The sequence below is a fragment of the Micromesistius poutassou genome (assembly GCF_964030765.1).
Source record: "Micromesistius poutassou genome assembly, chromosome: 15".
Taxonomy (NCBI): Eukaryota; Metazoa; Chordata; class Actinopteri; order Gadiformes; family Gadidae; genus Micromesistius; species Micromesistius poutassou.
This window is the reverse complement of record NC_140285.1, coordinates 12,176,177-12,187,911: the sequence shown is the minus strand read 5'-3', so window position 1 is coordinate 12,187,911 and position 11,735 is coordinate 12,176,177. Positions and strand designations below refer to the sequence as shown.

The 11,735-nt window shown below is 42.1% G+C and overlaps 1 protein-coding gene across 1 annotated transcript in view; it reads left to right on the top strand.

Moving 5' to 3' along the window:
- Nucleotides 1-7,053: 7,053 nt before the first annotated feature.
- LOC311359812 (fibulin-2-like) overlaps nt 7,054-11,735 on the top strand; it is a gene marked incomplete at its 3' end in the record, with an annotated part of 34,983 nt that continues 30,301 nt past the window's right edge. The window contains 2 exon segments of the mRNA XM_084479846.1: nt 7,054-7,180; nt 8,497-9,948. Coding sequence (XP_084335972.1) covers nt 8,577-9,948 — 1,372 coding nt within the window. The 5' untranslated portion in view covers nt 7,054-7,180; nt 8,497-8,576.

Genomic DNA, 11,735 nt, shown 5'->3' with positions numbered 1-11,735 from the left:
AAGTAGGAGTTCCAATGTGCCCCTGTGCATGCTGGGACCGATCATACGTCACACAGCCCAGGCGAGGACACCGGGTATGACGCTCTTAAAGAAACAGGTGACTCTTATTTTATATAGCCTGGGGCTATGCCATTCGATCTGCAATAATGAAATAGACTACTGTAGAATAGAGTATAAACCACATTATCCTATCCATGTACAGTATTGTATTAGCCTTGAGGCAAACACTGTGGTGTTCTACTAGGACGAATATGGTTAAATGGAAAGCAATATTTGTTGGCTCAAAACAAAAGTGATAACACTGCCATTAGTGTAATAGTGTATGTTAAACGACATGTCTCAATTATGTTTTTTTTTTTTTTTTACCTATAAGCTACCCACGGCTACCCAACTTTTTCCAATTTTTCCAATAATAAAAATATATTCAGATCCTATACAGATTTTCTCCTCTAGGTGTCACTGAAAACTACTTTTATATCATCTCTTGCTATACGAAATTTTGATTAGTTCTACTAAATGATCATTCAAGGCCAGAGCAATAAATACAAAGTCAACAATGAGTTAAACAGCCATAAAAAATAATAAAACAAAATGGAGAAAAAGGAAGGTGGGACAGCTGTGTTGTACTCTTGCGATCATTTACATAAACTAAATATAAGCAAGCCTTTATGTCTCCATCATATTTTTATACCATTCTGATTTAGAAAACTTTTACACATTTCACATATTGCTGTTATTTAATTATTGTATTTTTATTAAGAACAACAACATACCTCACTGCAGGGTTATATATTGAATAAATCTTTTACTAAGCCAAAGGTCCTATTTCATTCACAAACACATCACTTGTGTCCTCTCAAGATAAACTGTTTTGATATTTTCATTCCATGGCAATTTACGCTGGCTTTAGTTGGGTGAGATTTTAGATATAAAGTCCTTGAACTTGAGTACGGACCATTGTTTTCTGAATAGTAGGATTGTGTGGGTTTCCACCCTTAATTGTATCCATGTACAGTTGTTTGTGTGGGCACTGTACTGTAGCTGGAAAAACTGATGTGCCGAATGTGTGTTCAACAGAAAAACAATCGTGAATAGTTAGCTTTGCCTGTAAGTAGCTCCCACGGGAACTCTCTCTAAAATGTTGACAATTTGTGCAATGGCTAGAGAATTCCTTCCAAAAGCAAAATCCTGCTGTGTAGAGTAATTTTTGGATGGGTCCCTCGTGATTTTCTTAACATATGCCTGGCAGTGTTCACAGGAGCCATGAATCAGTTCCAAGAATAAAAAGGAAGTTCTAAAAGGACTGGAAAGTATTTTTTCCTTTCTACTTTCTCTTTCCTTTTATAGTTGCACTTTGCCAATGCTCATGGTCGTTTACAAACTCCTAACCTTGCAACACAAACATAAACTTCCAGCTATTAAAAATTAAAATAAAATGTTTGTTGAATTTCAAAATTGTGTTGAGATCACAGCTCACACGCCTACGTGACAGTTCCTGTGTTTTGTAAAATACCTAAAACAAGCCTAAAACCTGAAACTTTAAAACATTTTAGCATGAATGCTCCAGTGCAGCATATTTTGGCCCATTAGACCAATGATCCCTAACCTGGGGTAGCCTACATGCATAGTGGTTTTCATAGTTCCCAGGGGGTACAAAGTGAGAAGGAAAAAACAAACACAACACCTAAATGTATAATATTCTGTGTGAAATCCAGGCTTTCAAAAAATGTGGCGTGTGAAAACACAGATGTTCATTTTAAGTTGTGAATCGGTAGGCAAAAATACAGCAGTATGATAATACCTATTGTGGGAATGTTTTTTTTTATGTGGGAATAGTCACAGTTGCTTTCCACTTCCCCTCATCTCACATGCATCAGCACCCACATCTTTCCTGGTGAGAAGAAAGACCGCCATCATGCTTGGTCAGGTCCAAAAGAAAGGTTACAGAGCAATGTTCTCCAATGCTTATTTAAAACTCAACACACTGGCCCCTCTGAGCGGTCCCATTGATCTGCATTTAAAATAATTGTAATGGGCTTCTGAAGTGCCAGTGCTCCTTAGTGTGGGAAGTGGCCAGCTTCAGGATCTAGGTGTGAGGCTCTGTAAAGAGTCCTGTAGGTAGAGTACACATAATAACTGGTGTAACGGTGCCATGAAAGCCAGGACTTACCACATTGAGCTTTACAGCATGTGCTTGGAACGATAGAGAAAAGACTTTGACTAGTTACATATGGATAGGCTCAAGTAAGCTAAGACGGGACAGAGTTGAGTCTAATTAAGTGAAAATGAAATCGAAGTTCTTGATTGTGTCATAAGACGATATTATATCAAATCCAAGATATATATAAGAACTAATTAATTACATATTTTTTACTTATTTTAAACACTTCATAATAAGGCAAATATAAACATCATTGCATTTCATATAGTTGACCTAGCAAACACAAGGAAAGAGTGCTAGATGTTCTCAGCTGTTATAGCCTGGCTATAGCCTACCCCTGTGATAGCAATTCTAGAGTCTCTTGCATTTGTAATCTTGAAAATGTGGTTCTGACTATCTTTTCGGTTGTGACTATTTGTCTGCAAATTGTTTCTAATATTTGCAATCATTATCATGCCGTTTTTATTTTTTTGCACTTTTGAAATGATAGGGTCACTTTTTTTAATTTGACCTAACCTAACCTAACCTAGTTTTGTACTAATTCATCTTTGTTGTATACGGGGAATGGGTTAACTTAATTGTTAGTGCTTGGCACTTGGTTCTATGAACATCCTAACTGTACGGACAGTGATAGATTGTTTCTCTTTCTTCTGACAAATGTACTTAGCCTATATGTCGCTTTGGATAAAAGCGTCTGCTAAATGCCAATCCACTTATAAGCATTAACTAAGAAAATACTGTACTAATGATCTTGTAATCATTTACTAATGGTTTTCATGTTAACCCTAACCCTAATTCCAACCCAACAAACTCAAACCGTAACCCCACCCTAGCCCCTATGCTGATGCTATATAACAGGGCTGCCAACTTTTGGGTTTTCGCTGGCATGAAATTCTGTAGAATCTTGTAATGCATACCTTAGCAGGGTCTCCGCGGGTGTAAATGTTGGCTGTGAGGGGGGGGGGGGGGGGAGCTTATAATTGATGTTAATTATATTGTAAAGTGTTACCATGGATGATTCAAAAGTCTCTAAACCAGATTTGTCTAAATGAGCTAAACAACAAGTTAAAAGATTGAAACCCTCACCGGACGTGCTGTTAAGTTTAGAGCCTGGTATTTCTTTACGAGCCACACGCTGTGAGACACTTTCATGATGTTCACCTTTCATTTTCCTGGTGTAGCCTCCTGCAGAGTGGCCAACTGTTTTACTGGTCTGTATTAAATACTTCCCCTTTTCAAGTTCGGACCTACAGTGACTGTTATCTGATTGAACACACATGCAAACCTGCAGAACACTGCAGTTCCTGGTCATCAAAAGAGGCAGCTTATGGACACGTCACACATGTGGGCTGTTGATGCAAGACCAATAACATGATGATCATTTTGCAATACATATCGCTGACCTGTACTTTATGCTATAGGCCTATTACTAACATGGTATATTTTAGAAGTACTGTAGTTAGTATTTTCCAAGATATGTCCTCAGTCACAAACACTATTGGAAATTAGATAATAAATAGTATAATTTGCATCTTATGTTGCAAGTAGGCCCTACCGCCGTTCCAGCAATCAGTATAGTGAGGATGTCTGCCCACCCAGTCCTATTCAAATAAACAAAGGTGAGGACATGGGCAAGGCACAGAGAACAGAGTAATAGCAGTAATATAAGCTTACAGGGCCCGCGAAGACAATGAAGTCACTGCCATTAGCTTAGAATCTAAAGCACTGCCTGTGACTTCATTATATGTTTGTATTCTGCATGGCTTCCATCTAAACTCAAGATAATGAGACAATTTCATTTTATTTTGTGTGGAGTATAAAATCTGACATTCGGCCATCCAGACGGTGGAAAAATCGGAAAAGTTCAAACTAATCACAGTCGTTAGGTAGATTATTAAGACGCAGTCAGAGGGCATGGGAAAAGACTTTTGGCAGAAGTTATCCTTCAAACATGCATGAATGAGGAATTACAACCGAGTTGGACGCAATTATGTCCCGCCAATTAGTGTGTGTCAGGTTACGTTACTCTGGTCCGACGGCCATTACTGCTGTGAAGGTGCTTGGCCAGAACACGGACTAAACCACTGGAGATGAAGAACTGAACTGTAGCTGACTGCTACAGAGTTGGGAATCGAAAGTTTGTGTAAGAATGGCAATTTATTTATATTTTGTGGAATCAGTTTTTGAGCAGCATCAATTCATATTTTATTGCTTATTTCAATTTACAAAACCCTATGCGGAACAAGCCTTTCACATTGGGTGGTCCTTCTTGCTCTTCAAGAGGTCCCCCTCAGTCCAATGGAATTGTTCGACATGTGCCCAGCCGTTCTGTCAGTTATGTAACATGTATCAAATGTACAACAAGAAAAAGAAGAAAAAAGAAGTCAAATTGAAAACAATTCTCTGGTGTTTTTATTTTTATTTCATTCTGCAGCTAATTACAGTCACCTCTACATTATCCCCACCATCATGGTGGGTCGGTCTGTTGGCCACCGTGACAAAGCAGCAGCCAGCCACCACTGGGGGATTACACTTAGCTTTAGGGCCATTTAGCTCATGTGTCCCGGTTACTGGAAAACAGCCCAAATAGCTTTACATCACTGGTCAGATTGCTATCACATTCCACCTGGGGCTAGGAAAATCCATGCTGCAAGGCCTCTGTAACGCTTTACCATTAACAGAGTGGTGGATGTAGACACGTGGACACGTTCAATGGAAAACTACAAGCTGCTTTACACTGTCAGAGGTTATAGCCATGTCCTTGATTTTGTGTCTTATTCAGGCAGGCTTGTAGATACGATTTTGATAGTTGTAAGGAGAGAGAGCAGGAAAGAGCATGAGAGCAAGATTTTGAAACTATACAACTAACAAAAATGCACTCCTCCTCCATTTAGAAGTGTTGCATTTCCTGTATCTGTGATTGACAAGCATGGAGTCTAAAATCTAAATTGGGCCATACAGAGACAGGTGTGGTTCACTCAAAACAGACATTCTCACACAGCATTCAACTCACTGAGAGTTCTTACAAATTACACTCAAAGTATATCTCAAATCCAAATATTTTCTATTATACACTTAAAGTAAGTATGAAGGAATAAAGTTAACTTTCTAAGCATGAATATATAGAATATAACAACCAAAAAGAAATACAAGAAGATTTTAAGAATATTCTTTCCTAATACAAGAGGTTTAAGACAGAAGAGGGATTTCCTAGGATGTGGTTTTAGTATGCTGGAATGACAAAACAGTTCTCTACAGGTGATCAGATCAGCTCAGATTTACTTAAAATTCAGTTCCAATTCCAGTAGAGCACACGTTAGAGAGAGTTGTTGACTGCAGTCAAGAGGAGGAACAACCTCAGAATAGGCCTACTTTATTATTTATCATATAGGGCCTAATAATAATACGATTACAGAAGCCTGGCTTTACAAAAAGAATAATAAAAAAAGAAAGAACAGACAGCAAGTTTAAGAATGCCTGTAACATCTTCATAGGGCTGTGAAAAGACGCTGATACATTTGGTAATGTAAACCAATCGGGGGGCATCCGTGGCCTACTGGTTAAAGAGTTGGACGGGTGGCCGGTTCGAATCCCGACCAGTAGGCAAAAATATGGACGGGGGAGTGGTTGTGCAGCACTCTCCTACGTCCTCATCCACGGATGAGGTGCCCTTGAGCAAGGCACCTGAAACCCCCACCTGCTCCCCGGGCGCTGCACTGCGGCTGCCCACTGCTCCGGGTGTACACCGGCTCCCGGATGGGTCAAAAGCAGAGAAAGAATTTCCCCCAAAAAGGGACAATAAAGGGTAGGCCTAACTTAACTTAACTTAACAATCAAATATTGAAAATGCTTCTTTCAAATGTTCTTCTTTAATAAAAAAGAAAACAAAATATGTTGTTGATTATTGCTAAAACATTGTAGGCCTTGTTAACCAATGGTAGCCAATGCTATCTGCAGTCTATTCATTTATGAAACGGTTTCTCTTTTCATTCATTCTCCGTTTGACCCCGTGACCCCATACACATACAACACATCGTTTGCTTGTGATTTTCAGACTCGCTGAATTGATTCGATAAGTCTCAGGTAGGGCCTACTATATACTACAAGATATAAAAAGTTATACGATCTATGAAAAATGCCCAAAGGCATAACATGATGTCGTTGTAAATATTGAACGGTAACATTAAAACAAGCACAATATTCGGAATGCCTAACACCATGTTTCCCACACTGGATATGATATCACAGCGGGTGGTAAGTAATTAACCGACTAACGCGAATGTGGTTCACGGCTGCAGCACGTGGAGTGTCGGTACCCGCAGGCTGAGGGAGGATCATCAATTATAGCGTTATCCTGGTCTGTCACCACACAATTTCCGGTCTCTTACTTCATATCAGCTTGTAACAGTCCCAAGAGCGAGAATATTAACAACATGGCAAGAATAACAACTACAACAAGCACCACAACAACAACAACAACGATAAGTATAATAAAAATGAGTTTTGAGGAAAAAGTTGACAGAAACAATATTCCAAAACATGTAACGGTAACGGATAGGCCTACGCCTCTATCAGACGTCTCTCTCTCTCTCTCTCTCTCTCTCTCTCTCTCTCTCTCTCTCTCTCTCTCTCTCTCTCTCTCTCTCTCTCTCTCTCTCTCTCTCTCTCTCTCTCTCTCTCTCTCTCTCTCTCTCTCTCTCTCTCGTTACTGAAAGTCCCGCCCACTTTCTCTCTCGCAAATAACGCTAATTTGGAGCACCACGTCCCAGGCGTTCCGTCGTTGGATGAAACGCCTGGGAACGAGGTTAATTCAAAGGGAAAGGGTTGTCCCGCCCCCCCACTGAGCAGCGGTCGCGGTAGCACTCATGTACTCTTGAGCTGCACTCAGCTCCACTACACTCAACTCCAGTCAACTCAGCCCTGCTGCACGCCGCGCCGCTCTACTGTGAAACATTGGGCTTCAAAGTTTGTGTCGCCGCGCATTGATTGACCAACGTCAACATCAACCGGGAACCAAAGGTGAGCAATGAAGATCCATGTAAAAGTGAACTTAATTGTCACACAGATAATTTTATCTTTTTTTTTTATTGAACATCCTTTTGCCGAGACCAAAAAAAAATGCGATGAGGAACTGGCAGAAGTAGAGCCGACATCTGGTCACAAATCAATGATGCCGTTCCGATTTAATGTGTGGTTCGTTATAGTTTTGCTCTTATGGTATCTACAGGCTACTGATATGAGTAGTAGACCGTTATTACATTTAAACGTTATTAAATGTCCTCACATTAAACTTTATTGAGCTTTATTTTGTTATAATCACACATGCCTTTATATAGTTTTTTGCCCTGTTCAGTAAAAGTTTCAACCATGTGGGTTTTTTATTTGCAGAAATTGTATGAATTCAACGTTAAACAATATTATATTACGTTATATTCTGCTGAAAAAAGTATTTTGTATAGATGATACAGTACCTATTTGTAGTATTTGTGAACACGTTGAAGCAAGTTTTGCCACACACTGAGGTAAACAAGGGCTTAGAAGATGTCTAGTGAAAAAGATATGTGTAGAATGTCAACATCGTTCACAGTCCAACTGCTCCAATATCTGCACCGGCTTTTGACAGGGAAACACAACTCTTGCTGAAAAGAAAATATATTAATATGCATGAAGAGATGCTCTACAGTACACATAATAATAGTAATTGTGATGCAAGGTAATTGTCTGGGGAAATATTAGGATGACATAGTGGCTTCACACCAGATTGCAAAAGGCATGCAGTGACATAGCGTCTTGTAATTAGCGCTCAACACCACGCAGAGAGCGGAGGAATTAAGGGGAAAGAGAAACAGAAAACACCTTGTCTGTCCATTACACACATCTGAAGTCACAGATCAGACGGTTCCGATTATGTTGCATGCTTTTGTTGCTCCTTCCCGGTCTCTAGGACCTCACGTTGAAATAAACATTTGTTAAACTACTTGTTAAACTGCTCAACTACAACTGCCTCAAATGTCTCGTCATCTGCGTACAATGAGATTTATTTCAAGTGGACTCATTTGACTGGGGTGACGTTACATGACCTCCGATCTGCAACAGATCCTCCACACAGTGTGTTCTATGTAGTGGGGAAACCAGGAACAACGGACACACCCGTGGGCCTTTTTCTACATTCATTCTGCACTCTAAATATTATATCATGTTTATATTGATTTCCGTGCTGCCCAAAATTCCATGTGCGTTTAATTATAAACCATGCCTTGAATTCACTCAATGTTTGTTGAAAAAGGTTGTTGCAGGTTGAATGACAATGTGTATGCTTCATCTCACTTCCACAGGAGTGCAGTTTAACATCGTATAACGGAGGACGTAACGGAGGTGGCGTTGAATTTGTTTTTCAAAAGGTTCCTGTAAAAAAATGGACATTCAGAGAGTGGCACTGTGTTTATCTTACGTGATATTATACCTGGATATCTGCCTGAGCCAGAAGGACTGCAGCAGCGTGGACTGTCCTGTTCTGCAGCATTGCGTTGAGGAAGTGCTGGAGGTGGGTGCGTGCTGTGCCACATGCCTCCACAAGGGATGCACCTGTGAGGGGTACCAGTACTATGACTGCGTCCACGCCGGCTTCCGTGAGGGGAAAGTTCCCCAGGGAGAGTCCTACTTTGTGGACTTTGGGAGCACCGAGTGCTCCTGTCCCCGTGGAGGAGGGCGGATCAGCTGTCAGTTCATCCCGTGCCCGGATCTTCCCTCTAACTGCATTGATATAACACAGCCTGCAGACGGGTGTCCGCAATGTGGGAGGATCGGGTGTGTCCATGGCAACGACAAGTACAAGGCCGGCCACAGTTTCCATATGGACCAGTGCCAGATGTGCTACTGCCCGAACGATGGAGGCCACCTGGTGTGTTCCCCCGTTCCTGGATGTGATCCGCACAGCAGTAAAAAAACAATACTGACCCCTCCGACGGAGAAGAATGAGCCTTCACAAGGTGTCAGTCACCTGCCAGACAACACACAGACCGACCCTCGGGAGCTCTTTTCAAAGCTGCCGCTTGGCCACACTCTGCCTCTGTATAAGCAGCACCCGCCCGCTTTTGGCACAGACGAGTATGACTATACCTTGGCAGAACCCACATCTTCCCTGCCACTGGAACAGGAGCAAATCCTTGAATCTACCACATCCCCACTAACACACCCGGAAGCCAGTTTTGTTTCCTCCACCTCCCGTGATGACAGGAGGAGAGAGGAGCCTGGAGAGACACCGGGAAGTCCGGACCAGGAGAGGAACCATAAGGTCAAGGCTCGCCATCAGCTGTTGCGACAGTACACTGAACAGATCACCGCGGGAGCTCGCAGAGAAACGATAACCTCAGCGGGCATGGCCTCCACCACGCAGAGCGGGACCACGGACAGTCCCACGCCGCAACAGGAAGCCACTGGGAAGACCGCTAGGCGTCAGGACGGAGACCGGGAAAGGGTGGCGCCGAGTGGCGCCGAGTCAAAGGACACGCCGGCGCTCTCTGCCGCCGCTGATAAAGAAGGCAGACACGGTGGCCATCACAGGCACGGGCCAAGCGACAACTCCAGCCGGGATGTTTCTTCACATGCTCAAGGCCATGAGGGACCGACGGAGGCCCATAGGGAGGAGCAGCGACCCTATCCAACAGTCCAGTTGAGTCCCACCAGAAGAGCACCGGTCAGGATGAGGGAGGAGGGAGACAAGCCAAGGAGACAGGCCCAGACTCTCCACAATTACCATTCTCAAACTGCACAGGGAGAAACAGATGGTAAGTGGACTGTTAATTCCTCACTTCACCTTTTGTAATGAACAGCATATGACTCTTTATTACTTTTTTATTACCATCTGCCTTTCTCAATAAAATCCATCATATAATTGTTTACAAAATGACTGAGCCAAAATGGATAATCTCTTAGTTAGTATGTGGTGATTTGTCATGTGTGACATTTATGTGATGACGACGGCAAGAGGTTATTACTTTATCAGAAAACATCTTCCTCTTATTCACTGACATCCTGTGTTTGGACAGGGGATTCATGATCCCTGTACTCAAACTGGCATCCGTCCAGTAAAAGCAGTGGTTCATGGAGAGTGTGAGTTCCCTCGATAGCATCTATCTACCTTTCTCAGAAGTGCTCAGGAAGCACACAGATACGTACACTCGCCGTCTTTGTCGGAGATGAGATAGACCTTTTAATCCAATGAGGAGCGACCATGTTGCCCGCCACCCTCATGCTGAGGGCAGTCCATGTTCATGCACTGTGTTTGCACCCTTCATATTTACCGATCAAAATCTACTCTGTGATCCCCCTCAGAGCACAAAACCTTCTATTGAGGACTCCTGAGATGGAATGCAGAGCATGAGAAGGTTACACAGATGACAAGGGAGATGACTCACAGATTATACCTTATTGAAAACTATCAATTTTTTAGAGTTCAGGGAGAGATTTCCTGTGACTTTGGGTCCAGTAAAATTTCAAATACGATCTAGGGATATTTGTTGTGTAGTTGTGTATTTAACATGAAGTAACCTACAAAGTGTTTGTTGTCGTAATTTCCCCTTGCTGAAATTGCTTTCCTGTATGATGTTCAAAGGGTCAAAACTGTTTGTTAAAGGAGTAAACAAATCTGGAACCCGAGCAAATCCATCATTTATGAATTGATGTTCAGCATGTGTGCTAATAGCAGGTTGTGCAGCATGCTGTAAGCTATGGATGTGTCCACCCCATATCTAGGACACCTCTTTTACTACTCAATGAATTTTGTTGAGACCTGTCAGAATTGTTCTCTCCTTTCAGCACCGGGCCTCCATAGGAATGCATAGTATGTATGTCCCAATGACAAGCTACTATGGGAAGACCTATGGAGCCTGTCAGATACATTCAATAACATACCATTTGAATGTTTTCAAATGGTATTACTGGTTTGTGTCTTTTGGGCAATTTTTTGGACTAGGAACAATGCATTAGTCCAAGGTTAGGTTCAGGTGTGAGGCTGTGAGAGCCTGTTAATTCACGCAGCAGCACATTAGGGTAATACCTTAGAATTCAGCAGTAAATTAGATCTCTTTGTTTTGACTCAGTGGAAGGATTTGTTTATTTCAAATTCTCCCTGTGTATATCCAGTGTTTGGTCTGGCTATTCTCCATGTCCCTGGGCGAGGTGACGTTGTTAAGGTCCATAGGTCAAGGTTGCTTGGCGAGAGGGAGAACATTTCCAGGATTTCCAGTGACATGTTTAAAGTGACGGCAGGGAGAGTATAGGGGCAGAGGATGCTTGACTAATGGCTATTATCAATATAATTAGGGATGCATGCCAGAGGCTGCTTTTAAATAAGGAAAGGAGAATGCACGCATCGCAAAGAAGCAATTATAATCGTCTGAATACAAATGGACTCACTTTGTGTTGAATCACAGCTCGGGGTAAATATATAATTCTTTTGGTCTTTCCCCCCCCCCAGTGAATAGTCCACCCTTGTTTGACTTTCTTGCGTTCGCCACAACAGAGGCTGTGTGTGTGTGCTCAACAGGGGGGAGGGGGGTCTTTAGGCCTCGCT